The sequence below is a fragment of the Cyprinodon variegatus genome, unplaced genomic scaffold (genome assembly GCF_000732505.1).
Source record: "Cyprinodon variegatus isolate N-32 unplaced genomic scaffold, C_variegatus-1.0 Scaffold166, whole genome shotgun sequence".
In the NCBI taxonomy this organism is placed as follows: domain Eukaryota; kingdom Metazoa; phylum Chordata; class Actinopteri; order Cyprinodontiformes; family Cyprinodontidae; genus Cyprinodon; species Cyprinodon variegatus.
This window is the reverse complement of record NW_015150619.1, coordinates 1,075,734-1,094,996: the sequence shown is the minus strand read 5'-3', so window position 1 is coordinate 1,094,996 and position 19,263 is coordinate 1,075,734. Positions and strand designations below refer to the sequence as shown.

Sequence of the window (19,263 nt, the reverse complement as noted above, 5' to 3'; positions counted from 1 at the left end):
CGTGCAGGAAGAGTCATACTGGAGTTTATCTGTGGAGAAGCACACCGGCCTGTATTAGGCGCCAGAACTGAAACCAGGACAGAACACAGACTCGTGCGTTGTTGTGTGGAACCTCAGCTGATCGGCTGTCAGGGTCCGTTTGGAGGAGCAAACCCAGAACTCTTTGGATGGGGAGGATTTAGCGGGCTTTAAATCCAAGAGATGATCTCATACTGGGAGGTTACGCAGACGACTCCTGTGGCTGGACTGGACAGTGTAGCTTATGCAGTCGTGGCAGAGTTGTGTGGTCAGTAAGCTCTCAGTCAGGTGCATGGAAAGGTAACACTTCAGAGCAAAAACAAAATAAGACTCTGCCTCAAATATGTGTGAGCGTCTTGTTTTCAGTAATGGCTGGCTGTTGAGTTGTGAGGTCCTTCCTTCCTCTCAGCTCTCTGCAAGGCACCATAAAGTCCCAAAGCTCTCAGGGCAGAGCTTCTTCTGTGTTTCTGTTCAATCCACAACAAAAAAACAACCAACGAAAGGTAACCTTAAATAAGCAGGGTTGTTTTATTCTACGTTTATACCTGTAGTGCAGTTTTCAAATTCGAAACAGCATCCTAATCAGTCTACAGTCCTCCACGCTGGGTGTGGATTTAAAGTAATATTCTCTCAGGTGGAATTACAAGAGGAGTTGGGATGCAATCTCATGGGGGTTAGTGGTCCTGTTGGGGTTTTATTTTTGGATCCGGCGGTCGGGCTGGACAGCTACCAGGAGTAATTCACATCTGCTCCAGTCTAAAAAGCCAGGAAAGGAAGAGAAAAAGAAAGAGTTAATTTAACGTCAAATTCCCTAAACTCTGATCTCAACGGGGGGGTTTTAAGCCAACACAGTCAAAGATAAGGGAATAACAACAATGTAAGCACGCTGACACTTTTAACCTCTTCTAGATCATTTAATACAAAAACATATGACAACACTTTGTGGCTTTCTCTTGTTGCGGGGAAGAGGAACAGGAACAGAGATTTTTATTAGCCTGTGAGCAGCTGCTGAGACATCAAGTGAGACAGCAATGCATGCGTGTGGAGCTGGTGCATGCGTGTTTGAGCGCCTGTGGCGTAAGATAGGGATGGACAGGACCAGAAAAACGTATCAATCATTCTCATCAAATCTAAACACACACACACACACACACACACACACACACACACACACACACACACACACACACACACACACACACACATTAAAGTCTAAACGGAGCTCTACATGCTAGAAAGTAGACCAGAAAGGGAGGCAGAGACTGATGGAGGTGTGACAGAGGGGAGGGGGGTATGTTCTGCAGGTCACCACTGTACATGCCTGTAAGAATGCGTGTGTGGGTTTTGATTAAATGCACAAGGCTTTGGAAGAAGGGTGAGGGTTTGGGGTTTAACACTTATATATGTGATCACTTACCAAATGAAACAGGAGGGCTGCATTAATCAGAGGGTGAACACACAGTTAGACATATCGATGCTTCCCTTCTTAGCGTCTTTCTGTGTTTACTTGTGAAAGTATTTCACACCCCATGGACTCTTGCCCATATTGCGAAACTATACCGACCAAAATCACATCATTTTGGTTCTAGCCTGCTTCCCTCAATGTTGGAAGACTTGTTTACCCACAGCATTGTGATGCCACCACCATCTAACGTGGGAATGGGGTAATTCATGATAAATCGTTTTTGAACTCTTCAAATACCCTTCCACATTTTTGCCCCTCTGTGAACCAGCTCTTAAGGTTTTCGGGGTCCAAAACCAAATGGTTCTGTCGGCAGATTCTCTCAAAGCTATAAATTCTCTACAGCTTCTCTATCAATTGTCTATAATTCAGTGGGTCGTCTGGATCTTATCCAGAAATAAAGGAAACAAAATATTGATGAACACAAGACGTTCTGATTTTACGCCTTGTAAAGAAGAGATATGCACCATGTTATTTGAGTCTAAATATAAAATTTAAAAAGTTTTGAGGGTGGATGGTGACAAAAAGTAAAAAAAAAAAAAACATTAAGTATTATGAATAGCTTTGCAAAGCAATGTATGCATGTGATCAAAAAGCATTTATTGAAAGGAGCCATTGTATCAAAAACCAGGCTCCTCTTAGCTTTAGAGCAGGGTTTCCCAAAGTGTGGGTTGGGGCCACTGATGGGGGGCCACAAGGTGTTGTTTTTTTGAGTCCATCTCTGATGTATTTTGAGGGCTAAAACTCATACATTTTAATGCCCCATTACATAACCCATAAATGTACCATGACACAATTAAACGTAACATTTATCTACTTCTCTAATAAATGATGCACATATTAAATATATATTTTACATTGTAAAATGCACCATTAAAACAATCATATGAAATTACCTAAATAATGACCATTTTACAAAAATAAACATAACAATTTGAGTTTAGATTATCAATAAATATAAAGTGAAGTAATTATTTGTCTTTTAAGGGTTCACCAGAGTGTAGCAATGGTATTTATGGGCTCAATCACTTAAATGATTGGGAACTCCTGCTTCAGATTGTGGACTTATTAAAAGTGCACAAATAGAGGACCCACAATGAAAGCTTCGATTTTATCTTTAGTAAAGGTAGAAATGTTTTAGTGTTAAAAGACTAAGAGCAGTTAGAGAAGGAAATATAGCCCTTAAGTCAATGCCGAGGTAAACATCAGCCCCAGTGAAAGCTACGATCACATTCACACACACTCACACTCATAGCATGTCGATCACAATCAGAGTGCTGCACATAGAAGAACCCAGCAAACATGTTCAAACACGGACAGCAGCTTTTACAACCAAGAAAAGATGCAGAATCAGATGTGTAGAGAGATCATCAAATTAGCCCCCTCTCCAAATTAAATATTTTTAGAAAAAAAGTTTTTTTATTCTTGATTTTATATATGGTACCTTTTCGTTCACAATACTTTACATCAGGAAAGGATAGAGATTTGAATGTTTGAAGTTATATTTAAAATTTTAAAGATATGTAATTGTCATATAATCCCAAAACTACATATTCAGACACTTCCTGTTGTGTTTTTTGACATCAAGGGGAAACTGTCTTTATTGACCTTTGCATAGTGAACAAAGCTGAAGCAATCTATTTTGTAAATTTTGTTTTAAAAGTAAGACGTCCTCCTCAGCAGCCATGATTGCTGACAGCAGGACGACATCCAAGTCTAGGGAAGTTAATAAAAAGATCTTATCTAAACTTATACAGAAAGCCCCAAAATGACAGGATAGGGTTTATGTGCATTAATGTGTAATGTTGAGACACCCAAAGGTCATTTATCAATACTTACTCCATCCTCTAGTTTATATAGATTCAGGCGGTCGTATACTGCTTCGATAACACTGCGTCTGCATAGAGAACACAAATACACAAGTTTAAATATGTTTACAGTTTAATAGTTCGCATAGAGCAGGCATCCCCAAGGTCGGTCCTCAGGGGCCACTGTCCTGCAGGTTTTAGAGGTTTCTCTGCTTTAGCACAGCTGATTCTGATTATTGCAGTTCAACAAAAGCCTGTTATACAACTATCAATGTAAATCAGCTGTTATGGAGCAGGGAAACCTCTAAAACCTGCAGGACAGCGGTCCTCGAGGACCGACTTTGGGGATGCCTGGTCTAGAGGATGTTTTTCTACAGCCAAACTAGGTCAGTATAAATATGTTTCAATATACATTACAGTTTATGGTTAAAATATATATGTCATTAACAGACGCCTGGAGAGCAGCTGAACAGAAAGAGCCGTGACTCATTGGCTGCAGGATTTTCAAGTTGAAATTAATTTCTTTTTAAATACAGTCACAGTTTTTTAACACCAACACAATAGCAAGCTCCAACTGGGCTGGAAGCCTTTCAACTTTTGTTTGGAATAACCAAACAAAACGTTATTGAAAGCTGCCAATTATTTGTTTAACTTTTGAGGTGGGTAAAAACAGTGACGCTTACTTCAAATCAAGCAGTATTATTCTAACAGAAGAATACTTTAAAACTTTTTTACATCGATAAAAACAGTGATCGATTAAAAAAAAAAAAGTGTCATTTAAAAAAAACTATTTCATTGTCATCTGTAGAAAAAGAACACAATCATTCTTATTCATTGAGATAACATAAACAAAGACTAAGTTCTCATAGAAACGTGCAGTTAAGGGACTTCAACATTTAATAGAGAAAGTCCAAGTTCCTGGACTATCATTAAATAGAATTTTTGTTGTTGTTTTTTTTTTTTTTTTTATTTCATGACCACGTTTCTAACCATATTCGAAAATTGCATTATCCTTTTTAAAACTGAAATGCATTCTGTTTTATTGAATCAGTTTTGCCTTCCTTAGGTTCCTATAAGTGGACCTAACCAAAGTTTTGCTGAACAGGCTACGCTAAGCTTTTAGCATATAGTATTAATGTCTATCGGACATTGAGCAGACTCGTCACATAAGCCTTCATTTCGTCTACTGCTATGGGATCATCTGATAAGAGGCCTTTTAGCTTAACAAAGAAGCAGTTAAGCAGTAGAGATGTCAGTTAGTTAGCATTTATGGAGCCTTGTTAGCTTGGTGTTACATTAAAAACTGTTTGGTACAAGGAGTACCAAATGTAGTGGGCTGTTATATTGGATGACTTTCATAGAGTTGACTAATTGTTTGCAATTTTAGGAAGCTTTATTCTTGATTATATCAAAATTACATCCTATCAACAAAAATATAAGAAATATATCACCAAATCATATATGACCAAAGTCAAACAATAAAGAGACAGTAAAAGAGAGCTAATATATGTTCTTAATTTTTGCCAAAAAAAATGTGAAGTATAAATCTGGTGGGTGTGTGACTGACTCGACCTGTTGACTCAAAAATAATATCTTTCAACTAATGGCTTTTCCATTGAATGTCAATATGAAGAGATCTTTTTTTCTGAGGGTCTCATTTTTGTTGGTGAACTTTAGTGAACAAACACTTTTTAGAAAGATTAAGCAGCAGATAATAGAGGACGGTAGCATTTACTTGCTGGCAAGTCCACCCCCGGGGGGTAGAGGGGGCATCCCACTGTCTGAAGCCAGGTTCCTCATCACCGTCTCCAGATCAGGAACACCCTCATCTCCACTCAGCATTTCTAAACACAACGGCAGAAATGCAGTTACACATCTCAGTAGTCACTAAGCTTATTATAACCATGACCATCAGTGGAAAAAAAAAGGGACTGGAAAAAAAAAGTGGAGAGAAAGGAAGAGTGGAAAATGTGCAAGTGAATAAATGAAAAGAGTGTCTAAATGAGGCATGGTGACAGCAAGAGGCTTGCAGCTGAGCTGAGTGGCATGGAGCCAGCTCGATGTTCAGCCAGAGCATTCCTCCCAGCCCGTCCTCTTTCTTTTAACTCCCTCTCTTTTTGCTTTTCCAGAAATTAGACAACAGCCTGAATCCAACATGTACCTCACAGTAACTGACCCCAACCAAATGGTTCTTTTACCAAACAAAAGCCACCGTTCCCAAAAAGTTATATGCATGAATCGGATACATTTAGTTATGTTTTGAAGCAAATGGAGAACAAAACTAAGGTGATAAAGTCTGATTTCATAGGAATTAAAAACTAGGAAGACCATCTTATATGAACTGCTACACTCTGATGAACATTTTGTGTCATAATTTGAGGAGGATTAGGTGTGAAATGATTAAAGGGCGTAGAGAACCGGGACAGATCAGGGAAATCATAACAACACTGCAAATGTTTGGGAATAAAAAGCAGATGCATTTACAAGAGGTAATGAGGAAGGGAGAAGCCTCCTGAAATGGGAGTCACAATACTTTAATTCTTTTGCTCTGAACAGGACATAGCTCAGTTAGAACAGAAAAAATAGAACTACTTAAATAACAAAAGTGGAAGAAAACAATCTGTTTGACCTTAGAAGATAAGAAAACGTAAAACTATTCCTGAAATTCATGGTCTTCAAAGAACCATTTTGTTTCTCCAAATCCATAAAGAAATTGAGAACAGTGTTACTTTAAAAGAACATCATCCATGCTCATCATTCCTACCTTCCACTCGATCTTCCAGGTATTTGTTTACCTCTTCTTCTTTCCTCACAGCCTCCTCAGATACTTTGGGAGCATTGGGCAAACACACTAAAACAATACTCATATTGTCTCGACTTCCCTGAATGGATGAGAGGAAAGAAAATAAAAGACTAAATCAATTATCTAGTGCAAAAAAAGCACATGAATTCCAAGAACCAGACCTGCTCTTTTCATCCGTTTCCCACACTAAATATTTCTTTTTTAAAAGAAAACAGCTGTCATTTTAAAAGCAATGTTTTGCTTTACTATACAAGCATCACATATACACTGTGTGCAGAATTATTAGGCAAGTTGTATTTTTGAGGATTATTTTTATTATTGGGCCACAACTGCATTCTCAATCAACCCAAAAGACTCCTTAATATCAAAGTTTCATATTTTTGGAAGTTGATGTGCATTTTGTTTTTTTTAGATTTGGCCATTTTATGAGGTTGTCTGTGTGTGCAGGTAAATATTACTGTGCAGAATTATTAGGCAACGTAATAAAAAACAATATATATCCATCTCACTTGTTTATTTTCTTCAGGTAAACCAATATAACAACTCAAAATTCAGAAATAAACATTTACGACATTCAAAAAAAACAAAGCAATGACCAATATAGCCACCTTTCTTCACCATGAAGCTCAAAAGCCTTCCATCTATAGATTCTGTCAGTTCTGTAGTAGTTGATCTGTTTGCGATCCACATTGCGTGCAGCAGCCACCACAGCCTCCCAGACACTGTTCAGAGAGGTGGACTGTTTTCCCTCCCTGTAGATCTCACATTTCATGAAGGACCAAAGGTTCTCCATGGGGTTCAGGTCAGGTGAACAAGGGGGCCATGTCACTATTTTTTTTTCCTTTTAGACTTTTTCTGGCCAGCCACACTGTGGTGTATTTTGATGCGTGTGACGGAGCATTGTCCTGCATGAATATCATGTTTTTCTTGAATGGTGGCGACTTCTTCTTGTACCATTGTTTGAAGAAGGTGTCTTCCAGAAGCTGGCAGTAGGTCTGGGAGTTGATCTTGACTCCATCATCAACCCGAAAAGGTCCCACAAGCTCATCTTTGATGATACCAGCCCACACCAGTACTAGAGGTGAGTATTGGCATGAGTGTTGCGATTCGATACATGTTGCGATACTTGGGTCACAATACGATATTATCACGATATTGCAGTATCACTATATATTGCCATATTTTCTCCAGCTATCAAAATCAAATGATGAGATAAAACAGCAAGTGCTGTATATTTTCATCAGAAAATATTGATTAGGTATTATTATCCATGTTTGGGGTTTTCTTCCACTATGACTGCCTCAAATACAGATTTGGTGCTGCACGCACAGTTAAAGGGCTCCACAGCGCTGTCTGCCAGAGTGGTGGTGCAGAGGTAACCCATTTTCCCATCAATGTTTTATGTAACCATTTTTTTTTTTTATCGATACTAAGAAGTGAAAGATCGATATTATTTTGGGCAGCCGAATATCGCGATATATCGCCAAAGCGATTATTTCCCACACCCCTAACTAGTCCACCACCTCCACCTTGCAGGTGTCTGAGTCGATAAGGAACTTGCTGCCCTTTACTGATCCAGCCTGGTGCCCATCCATCCATCTGGCCCATCAAGACTCACTCTCATTTCATCAGACCAAAACACCTTGGAGATATTTCTTCTTCAGATATTTCTTGGCCCAATCTTGATGTTTTGTCTTGTGTGTCTTGTTTAAAGGTGGTCTTTTTTTCGGCTTTCCTTACCTTGGCCAGGTCCCTGAGTATTGAGCACCTTGTGCTTCTCGGCACTCCTGACATGTTGCAGCTCTGAAATATGGTACAACTGGTGGCTTATGGCTACCTGGCAACCTCATGCTTGATCCTTCTCAATTCATGGGGAGTTATTTTGCGTTTTCCTTTTTTCAACACGCTTCTTGCTACCCTGTTGGCTATTTGCCATGAACCGCTTGATTGTGCGATGATCCCGCTTCAAAACCTTGGCCATTTCTAAACTGCTGTACCTCTCTGAAAGACATCTGACAACTTTTGACTTTTCACAGTCTGTCAAATCTCTTTTCTGACCCATTTAGCCAAAGGAAAGGAAGTTGCCTAATAATTAAGCACACCTTATATAGGGTGTTGATGTCATTAGGCCACACCCCTTCTCATTACAGAGATGCACACCACCTGATTTACTTAATTGGTAGTTGGCTTCCAAGCCTATACAGCTTGGAGTAGGTCAACATGTATGAAAAGGATGATGTGAGCGAAATACTCATTTGTCTAATAATTCTGCACAAAGTGTAGTCTCCAGTATTTAGCGTAGATTTTATCAAAAAGAAAAAATAGTGTCCACAAAGGCGGGTCTCTTTAGTTCAGGGCAGCCATGATGGCAGAGAGGAGACAGACCTTAAATCAGGACACTAAAGTGAATCATTATTTGGTGAAGGTAAAGAAATGGAGTCACATTTTTTTCCCAGGAATTGCAGCTAGAATGTAAATAATCTTCTTGGAGCTTTACTCAATGTGAATTAATCATTCACTCTCTAGTTAGGAGTAACAAGTTAAAACAGGATACAAAAACATTAGCAACATCTCATTTTATGTGAAGGATTTTGTATTTTAGTCCAAGAATTTCTTTTTTTGTTGTTTTAATAAAATAATGCCTGCATAGGGCTGATAATGAAACCTTCATTGTTTTTGTTAGAAAATGAGAGATAAGCCAACCTTCCTGGGTCTGCAACACAGATTAAAATACTTTAAAGAGTTTCTAATTGGAGAAATATTTACTGTACATATAAACTAATTTTTTTATTTTTGTTTTTACCCTTTAACTCTGCCTTAATCTCGCCTCTTATTGAACTCTCTTATAAAAGGCTATAACTACGAACTAAGCTGTAAGCCCCAGTTATCTTAGATTAGAATCAACTTTGTTTCCCCAGTTTTTGCTCAACAGTTTAATTTTTGTTTAATCAATACAAAATACTTATTCTGAACTGAACTTGACAGTTCCACACTGATCAGTGGTCACGGGATTTGATATTTGGTCAAATTGATTCCATTTGCAAAAACAAATCTCTATTTTTTGCATCTTCTAGTTAAGAAAGCTTGTTTTTATTGATTCTATTTGAAGCCATCATTAAGTATGGCTGTAAAACTGATCACTTTGTTTGAAGAACTGTTTGGTTTGCAGTTTTAGACACAGAGTTGGTTCAAGAAGATCCTAGATGTTTGTGCTGTGGTTGGTACAGAATACAAAAACCAAAAAAATGTTGACCTACCTTGTGCAGGCAAGTATCCACCACTTCGTTACAGACTCTCTCCAGGTCATCCCACACCTCTAGTCTAGATTTCACAAATTCACACAACTCCTCATTGGACATGACATCCCAGATGCCATCACAGGCCAGAATGATAAACTGATCTTGTTCCGGAGCCCTGATCATCACATACACCTCCGGTTCAGGGCTAACCAGCTGCTCTGTGGGGCCCTTGCCATCCACACGCTTGTAATCGTAGTCCCCCAAGGCCCTTGAGACTGCCAGTGACCCATTAACTCTCTGAATCATCACGGATCCTCCGGCGTTCTGGATGCGCTCCCTCTCCCGTGGGTTGCAAGGCTTGTGGTCGAGTGTGGAGAAGCACACCTGTGAGTTGCGGTAGAGAACGGCGCGAGAGTCCCCGCAGTTGACGAAGAAGAAATGTTCTGGTGACAGAAGGATTCCCACAGCCGTCGAGCCGCTGCGATCTGTCCCATTGCGAAGGCCAAATAAGCTTCGCATGTGCTCGTCGATCCTCAGGAACCCGGTGCGGATCCCAGCTTTCACAGCCTCTACATCAGGAGGGGGAAGAGCCTGAGAGTTAACGTTGGAACAGTCTGATCTGGCTTGAGAGCCTTGTGTTCCCCCTGCACCTAAGCTTGCAGTAATTATGTGTTCAAGAAGGTGCTTAGAGCAGTAGTTGGCAACCCTGGATCCAGCATGGCCGTCATACACGGCGAAAAAAGACCAGTCAGCCATGCCGGGCGTCTGTAGTTCTAGTACAGCAGTGTGAGCGTCCTCCATCTCCACCCGCCAGCCCTGCATGGAGCTCAACCCATAGCGCAGTCCGTTCCCCTCCCCGTGAGAGTTGTGCTTCTCCGTTTTGGGTTTGTCCAGAAACGATCCCATGCCTCTGCCTTAGACAGACAGACCCCCTGCTTCCTGTGGGGGTGACAACAAAGAAAAGGAAACAACATGAAAAGAAAATACAAGAAACATCGTCTGGTACAAACGTTTGGACAAAGATTATCTTATTATTTTGCTCAAAGCTGCGGTTTGAACATGAAAAAACACAAAAAATACTTATCAATATCAGATTTGTTACATACATTTGAAAACTCATGATTAGAACAGATCATCATAGATCAATAAAATCCTGTCCATCATCCACCAAAATCTGTCAATCTTATTTTGATCGGATTAGAAATCTTTTGTTCAGTGTATGTTAGGGAACATGCTGGGTTTAAAGAAACATTGACATTCATTCAGTGAGTATCTTAGGATTGTCACAATATTAATATTTAAAAGACAATATTGATCCCCAGCAAAATATTCAATACTCTTATTTGAAAAAAATAAAAATACAGTAGTAACTAGTTACATTTATTCTGTTTTCTTTGAGTGACTTTTATAAAAAAAAAAAAACATACACTTTTAGAAGCAATTTTACTTTACATTTGACCTTTAATTGAATCATATTCTGGTCAGAGTATTATCATTGCTATTATTTTGTTGTTACAAAAGTAGGGTACCGTTACACTAACAATGAGTTTCATCCCCATGTGAGTAAAGTCTTACTTTCACAATTTCTAGTTAGTTCTAACATTGACTCAGCATGCAGTAACATAGCAATGCAATGAGCTTCAGCTCAGCTCGAGGTTATGCAAAAAGTTTCAGTAGAGACAAGATGGCTTGTAATCATTTATGTCATGTTCAGCTTAGTCACCAGACCTCAACCACAGTCTTAACTCTTTTGTCAGAACGGTTTCCTTCTGAATAAAAACACATAAATTACAGAAAGGGGGAGATTTGTGACATATTTCAACAAATTATTATTTGGAGCATTATAAGTAAAAAAAAAAAAGTTAGGATTTATATTATTGGAAGTGGAAAATGAAAACAGATCCCAGATGATGTTCTAAAAATCTGGAATCTGGCACAACAAAGCCAAAAATAGCAGAGTCACTTTAGTTCATCCTTAAAAAGATGGAGGAGGAGGCTTAAAAGCTTCTTTGTGACCAAAGACATTAACAAACTGCAGTGAGTTTAAGAGGATATCTAGCAATAACTGCACCTGCATTAGCTAAATAAGCAGCAGCAGCAGGCCATTTCATAGAAGATACTAATTCTGCAACAAGCTTATACTGATTGTTTAGACAATGTGAGAGTGGAGTCAACACATGTATTGATTGTCACAGTACTTAACTGCGCCTCAGCCATGGAAATTGCCCTTTTAACATGCACATTGTTTGTGATAACATCAATAAATGCAGGTTATAAATACACTGCAGGCATACCTGATGATCTAATCTCCTAATGGGAATGTATTGATGGAGCAAAAAGGCTAAAGGTCATATTTTATTGAAGATGGAGAATCACCAACTCTGGTTTGTTCCCACATCCCCATAAAACCTGCTGCTTTGCCACATTAATTCACCTTAAACAAAATAAAGAAAAGGTATCTCAGCTTGTTCTAGAATCAAAGGAGATCAGTTCACACTTTAACCTCATCCAGCAGATGTGTGCTGTTTCACAGAGATGCAATCGATCAGGTAGGACTGTGTATTGTGGTCTACTGCATTCATATATCAAACCAATTTAAAATGACCTGTAGAGTAAACTTAGCTAAAAAAGCAAAGCAAACCCTGACCACTAAAACAGGATGAATTCAATTCCCTCTCCTGAGGCTTTAACTGCAACCAGCAAAAATAGGAAAGTTTTACATACCTCTAAACATACCACATTTTAGGAATATTACCTTTTCAACAATTCTGACATAAATGAAGGTGGGACAATACATATTTTAAATAATGTATGTTTAATTCACCCAGATAAACTCAGAAAGTAATTTCATTTTCAAACCAGAAACTTTTTTAACTCTAAAAAGCAACAAAAATTTTTTTATGTTATTTGGATGTTTATGGAATTTTTATTTTCAAAACACATCCTTTTCTTGCAGTAGTATTAGAACAAGTTTCTTTCCTTAGATTCTACCCTACAAGCTTAGAACAAGGACTGCTGTTCAGTCTGTCAGCAACTAAAGCAACACGTCTGAAAAGAATAGTCACCTGTTTATAAAGAGCTCTTCAATCAGGTTCACAGGGGAACAGGAGGAAGAACAACAACCACTGCTTTCTCGATGGAGGTTTTGCTATTTATTAGTTGATCAGCAGGGGAGGACATATTCAGGTAATATAGAAAATACATATTCAACACCGGTTAAGGCGTGACCACTTTCTGCCACCACTCTGCTGACCAAGATACTTTTTGGCAGTTTTATCTGCAAGTCTGTCTGCTTCTTAGAAGGAAGAAAACTGACAGATGGGTCAGTGTACATTCAGGTAGTTAGTTTCTATAATTGTAAGAAATAATAATAATAAAAAATTATCATAATTTTTTGTTTATAATACCAGTATGGGAAATCAGATAAACTGTAAGCCAAAATGGAAAAATACAGATAACTTCAGTTCACTTTCGGTAATTGTAATATTTTTCTTTGACAGAAGGCCTGGCCCGAAAGTCTGTTATGCCCAATATTTTATGCATATTGAGTGTTTATTTAGAATTAAGTGTAATCATATATGCTGACTAAAAACAGATATGTCCAAATCTGGCTAGCAATCAGCTTGGGGATGTAATCTCTGTTTTTAAGCATCCATGTTCATTGTTACTAATAAATAAATAAATAAATAAATAAATATATATGGGGTGGAACGGTTCACAAAATCCACGGTTCGGTTCGATTCATACATACACCGTGTACGTAAGCAACTCCTGAAAATGTATCTCAAAAACCAGAAAAATATCCTACAATCCAAAAAAAATAAAAGCACAACAGAGGATGGTATTCATGTGATGGAAGAGCAGCAAAGTAATACTACTTTCTGTTTGCATATATGATCACATGCTTTTCATTTTTCCTTTACGGGTTGAAAAAATATCAAGGCTCTCACAGGTAATACATTTTTTTTTATTTTTTTTTTATGTGGTAATCCCTGGGAATAATTTTTATTCATTGAGTTTAAATTTTAGAGTTGAAACGGGGGCAAACAGACTGGCTCTCCAGTCTCTGATTTCAGACTTCAGACGAGCAGGACAGCTTTAACAAGTTAACTCAATTTAACCCTCAGCTGCTGATAGGTTCCACACAGAGGCAGATTATCCTGTCAAACACAGGCGACTGTCTGAGAACACTCCAAAAGCACCACTAACAAGAGCTCTCCATTAACTTCTATATCAACAGCTCTATAAACTGTTTATGGCCAAAGGAAATAATGTTAAGAAAGATAAACTATCACTGTGAAAGCTTAAAGCTTCTATTTCTTTTGTTGGTGCTTATCAGCTTTTCAGTAAGGAATTTGTTGCTAAAATGGTTGAAATGTTACTTAAGACAAACGGGCAGTTAAGTATTATTAGTATTTTATATTTGTAGGATTCTATTCATATCAATTTAATCATATTTCCATGATCTGATATTAACTGTGAAATTTACTGTATAAATAATACTTACTTAGTAATACTAATCTCAACTCTTAACCAGTTATCAGTTTTCAAGGTGCACAAAGGTTTAGAAATATTACGCTCTCAAAAACTCTAAAGCTTTCTGACATTTGCAGTAGCTTTTTTCATTTTAGCCTATTTTTTATCAATAGAAAATTAACTGATGTATACCACTTGGCATCAATGTTTAATGTTATACATAAAATATTTAAAATTGGACATGACAATCTACAGTGCACTTCAAATATCTGAGTTCAAGTAACCTGATCAAATCATTTAGACATTGTATTTAGGTCAATTTCATACAATGCCTCTGTGTCTCTCTGCAATATTTTGTCCACCAATTTAAGGATGACGAGATATTTATCAAAAGCAAATAAAAACGCTTTTGGAGTGTTCTTAGACAGTCGCCTGTGTTTGACAGTAAGTAATTTCCCTCTGGGATTATTAAAGTATATATATATATATATATATATATATATATATATATACACACATACATATATATTCAAATAAAAATAAAAAAATTAAATATCATGGATTCATTATTCATGTGGAGAATATAAATATAATTAGTAACAGTGTTATTTTTTACCACATTTAAAGCCCAGGATTGATGATGAATACCTCTTGTCATTTCCAATTAGGTGTAGTCATTTACCTTCAGGTTAATAATNATATATATTCAAATAAAAATAAAAAAATTAAATAGAGTCCTACATGCATGCATGTGGAGAATATACAAACTCCATGCAACAAGAACCTGGTATGAAATTACTCTACAAATGTTTTGCTACAAGGCAGCAGTGCCGTGCAAACTTTCTTCTAACTCAGAACTTAAAATCTGTCTCAACAGAAATCCTTTGCTGAATAACAATAATAATGTTTGGGGAAAATAGGAAAATTAGGATCACAGCAGTAATCCAGCATAAGTGACTTGACACACATTGATGCAAACATCAATTAACTGTAATTGTGCTAGTATTTTTTTTTTATCTGTTATGTTCCTAATGAAAATAACAACAATAATTAAAAAGCAGTGGTAATAATCACTTTTTTGGAATTAAGTTAAGCTTCTTGTTATGTTACTAAATAAATGATCTTTTAAATCTTTAAAGGAAATTTGTATAATGTGCATCTACATTCCAGGTAAGGGTCAGTTAGCATCTGCCTCAATTTTCACTCAACCATCTTCTTTGATGGGGCTGAAACAAAGTCAATACAGAGACTATAGCTATTTATGAGATAATCAATTTTTACTTACACACTTACATTACCTTTTAGGGAAGAGCTTATCTTTCTGCTTATTAAGCATCTGTTAAACACATCCGCTTATGGTACAATAAAAAAAATAATCGACGCTGATGTTTACAGATTTGCTATTCTAACAAGCCACCTACAGTAATGTTACAGATTACAACTAATAGAAAGTCCTTTTTACCCAACATTAATGCTTTTAAAATAAACTGTCAAGGTGAAAAGCTCTATGATGACCATCACTTAAGTTATTCCAAAAGTTGTCAATTTCCAGGAACAAAAGCTCTCTGAACACAAGCACCATCACTGCAGTGGCGCCTGGGATTATGGAGCCGTTACTTGACCAGACAGAAGCCTATAAGACTGTGGCTGAAGAGCAGGAAAGTAAACGCATCTTGATATAGTAGTCTGAGTGGTTTCTTGGCAGCAAAAAGGCCGTCTGTACCTGTATCTACCTGCTCTCTCTGTCCACAAGCCCATCTGTCAAAGTTAAGATCTGATCTGGTTCAAAGGGAAAAAAAATAAGACACATGCAGCATGATAGAAGGCTTTAAGAGTCAACTAAATTCCTGTGGGATAAAGTGTAAAAAAAAAAAAAATATATAGTAAGCATGCAATAACCACACTCAAAGAAAGGTTATTAAGAGATATTTTGTGTAGTGTGCTCACTTTCTCCCTCTTGATAGAAACCCCTGTTATCGTTTCAAGGTTTCTAGTTAATACCGCCCCTTAATGTAGGCTGCATGGCCTAACTGCTTTGCTAACTTTTCCTTGCTTGCAAGACTAATTCAATTGGACAAAAATTACTTCAGTCATTTAAAACCTGAACAGTAACATAAAGGTAATAAAGGAGTGGCACAAATCAATCTTATTAGACTGGTGCTATTTTAACACATTTGGTTAGCTATGGGCAGCAGGTCCGTTAGGGAGCCAAATGCAGGTTTGCTTGTAAAGAAAAAAAAAAAATCAACCAGTTAACAATGTTACTTTCATCATATTGTATTAAAAAAGGATTGGACATTCAGAGCAATATAAAAATGACCAACATATTGCTGACCCGTCTAGTTCTCCAACACATGGAGGCCACAACTACACTGCTTTGTTTATGTTTCGTTGTTTCATCTCTACAGTCTAGAACACTCAGGCTACGTTCACACTTAGCGCAATTCCAATTTTTTTTGCATTGCCATTCACATTTCCAAATATATACGACATGTATTTGATCTCCTGTGTGAACTGTGTTCATACGCATGCGCAGTAGAGGACAAAATGACGTCACAAGCAGGCACACTCTGTGTTTACGGAAGTAAACATGGATGGTAGTGCAGGAGCTCATCTACCAATCTTTTCTAACGTTAAAAACTAATTTTTATTCAAGTTGATTAAAAAAAACTGCTCTCCTCATTATCGACCACCATGATTGTTGTTTTTCTTCCCTCTTCTGTGTGGCAAGACACAGAATAGTGATCTATGTTGAGTAATAATGGTGTTCAGGTTGGATGAATGCGATTTGAAAAGATCAGATCAGCATCAGATTCAGGACCACCTAGCCAAGTGGCCTGGGTCACATTGGAAGAAATCGGATCTGTGATGTTCAAACTGCCATGAAAAGAGCAGATACAGGTCGCATATTGGCAATAAAAAAAGTTTACCATGAGTCAAACAGTGGCTGCACATCATACTGCAATCACTTTTTTGCATATGATAATGACTGCACACAAAAAAAGAAGGAAAAAACTGCTTGTCATTTGAACACTGGTTTATGATAATCTCTTCTGATAATGTAAACATATCCTGAATATTTTTAAATTTGGTCTGTCTACACAAAGCCCAGTGTACAAAAAAAAATAAAATAAAATGGGAATAGTTTCAGGCTCAGCATGAGAATGTATCTATAACATTCAAAATTTAAAAGAAAGCAAACAGGAGGCTTAGGTTTCACTTTATTCTTCACTATATTCCAAAATATAGTCTTATGTAATTAAGATATTTTTTATCTTACATGGATTTGACATTAATAGGTGCTGATGCTTTCTCAGATGTTTTTTCGTTGTTGTTTTTTCCCCCAAATGATCTCAGTACACTTTGAATTCTCCTTTCATTGCTCCTTCAATGCAAAACATCTAAAACTGTTGCTAATATACCAATAATAAATTCAGTCAGATGACTGACATAAGGTCAATGAATTTCAATAAGTGCATAGACTCACAGCATTAGGATACTAAAGCAGCATTGCTAGGCAGAAAATGTAATGAAGAGGTGCCAACACAAACATCCCACTGATAATGCAGCCATTTCTGGAACACACTGTCAAATAAAAACAACAACCAGCAATACAACATGCAATTAAAACAAGTTCATGAGCTGGTGTTAGATTTTAACCGAATAGGACACCTCTTAATGAAAAGAGAAAGAGGCTATTCACTAATAGGAGTATTTAATTAAATAACAGGATGGTAATTATTCCCCTATGATACAAAGTATGGGACTTATTTACCTTAATGTAAAAAAAACAACAGATATATTGCTGCATGAGGGGCACCTGTTGCAATCGTTAAAAATATTTGATATTTTTCATACCTTTATTTCCAGCAATTAATACAATGTATATTATTTTGTATGAATGAGATATTAACCTCGATATCCCTATATTTTATCAAATGTAGCGCATATATATACACAAGTAGGAGAGTTAACTGCTCTCAACCGTAGCTAATAACACAATTTTAACTTTTAGCCTCAAGCCAAAAAGGACCTGAAATGACTAAAAACACATAAACCCATATTTTTTTATGAGCCACCCTTTATTACCCAGCGTTTTATAACGACCTGCCAAATAAAATCTTAGGCCACTTCAATTTAAAGACAACCAGCTAGCGAACTTTACAGTTGTTAAAATGCAGCTTAGCTGGTGGCGAGCCAAGTGTCATAAAATTGCTAAGTACAATTATGAGGCGTTACTTACGTTGTAGGAAAGACGCCGTTTCAGTCTGTCCACCTTCTTGTGCCGACGACAGATGTGAGAAAGCCCGCTGGCTTTGCTGGCGGTGAGTTAACCGTCGGCGCTGTTAGCCACTTTCGGTTTTCGGCCCCTTCTCGAAGGCTAGCAAGCATTTCAGACCAAGAGTTCTCCCTTTAGCATGTCCCTGCAACGGATTAAAGCCTTAATATACATGTTTCCCGCTGTTGAGACAAACTGGGCGATTTACTACCTCTGAATGTGACTGAGGGTTTAAACAACAGTCCGCATCTATCTAGGATAATACATTTACAGTGTTAAAACCAAGCTAATTTAAGGCTAATGCTAAGTGTACGAGGCAAATGACGTTCGTTTTCAGCTCACACTTTAGAGGAGGGGCGATTTATAAGAGGCTCGGCTGTGATTCGACAGAATTAATCGGCAGCCGGGACGCCATTGGTCAATAACAACTTCAATCAAAATGTATGCTTTGCAGCGTGAACTAATGTAGGAATTGGTGGGGCAAAGCTTGTAAGTGGTTTGGGAGGGATTTTATTGACTCCACTGGAACAAACTTGCAGTTTTAGGAATTCAGCCAACATATATGTATTTTTTGCCTACATGTTTAAAAGTGCAGGAATAATTTATAAGATTTCATCCTTCCTGCAGCCCAGTTGTTTTCATAGTATTTAAATCTGCTTCACTGCTCATCTAGGGAATTATGTGACTGAAGCAAATTAAAAAGTTTAAACTGACCGTTGAAAATTCTTAAAGACGCCTTGAAAGAATAGAAAAAAAACAATCAAATTAATAATCTAGAAAAAAATCTGGTGTTTTAAATACATAAAAATAAATTATTCAAAGTGGTTTAAAGACTGATTAATGTAGTTTATTTAATCTGATTAATTTAGTTAATTAAATCAAAATATAGTTAATTTAATCAATATAAATGATCCCTTAGCCCAGCCTTACAGTTTGATGCACAAAATCAGGTAGTTAACGTTTACAGACATCATTTATAACCTTTTATTTTTCTTATTTGCTCACTGTACCAAAACTTAACACTTGAACAAAGAAAGGCTCCATCATTTGCTGTAAATTGCAGTGCTGGATATGACTCACTGCTGAGAGCTTTGGCAGCAAAAATAGACTTTGATTGAAAAATAGCCCATTACATTAACTAGTTTTTTATTGAGTTTTAATTGTTTTTTTGTTTTTTT

At 37.2% G+C, this 19,263-nt stretch overlaps 1 protein-coding gene across 2 annotated transcripts; it reads right to left on the bottom strand.

Annotated features, from left to right (window-relative positions):
• Positions 1-522: 522 nt before the first annotated feature.
• Positions 523-18,431, bottom strand: ppm1b (protein phosphatase, Mg2+/Mn2+ dependent 1B). 2 transcript variants are annotated; one of them, XM_015378197.1, is made up of 7 exons: positions 18,050-18,431; positions 9,349-10,269; positions 6,053-6,170; positions 5,024-5,132; positions 3,320-3,377; positions 1,436-1,452; positions 523-774 (listed from the first exon to the last, which is right to left on the bottom strand). In XM_015378197.1, coding segments are annotated over exons 2-7 (1,191 nt in total). In that variant the 5' UTR covers positions 10,237-10,269; positions 18,050-18,431; the 3' UTR covers positions 523-773. The 2 variants fall into 2 exon arrangements, with proteins under 2 accessions (XP_015233683.1, XP_015233682.1); XM_015378196.1 differs by lacking the exon at positions 1,436-1,452.
• Between the last annotated feature and the right edge of the window lie 832 nt (positions 18,432-19,263).

What these genes read in the sequence shown, in the direction of transcription:
- ppm1b (XM_015378196.1), bottom strand. Translation starts at nt 10,236, where the DNA reads ATGGGATCGTTTCTGGACAAACCCAAAACGGAGAAGCACAACTCTCAC. An exon ending in TGGATACTTGCCTGCACAAG is followed by an intron (nt 6,171 to 9,348) that starts GTAGGTCAACAT and finishes TCATCCATTCAG; the next exon opens with GGAAGTCGAGACAATATGAG. An exon ending in CCTGGAAGATCGAGTGGAAG is followed by an intron (nt 5,133 to 6,052) that starts GTAGGAATGATG and finishes CGTTGTGTTTAG; the next exon opens with AAATGCTGAGTGGAGATGAG.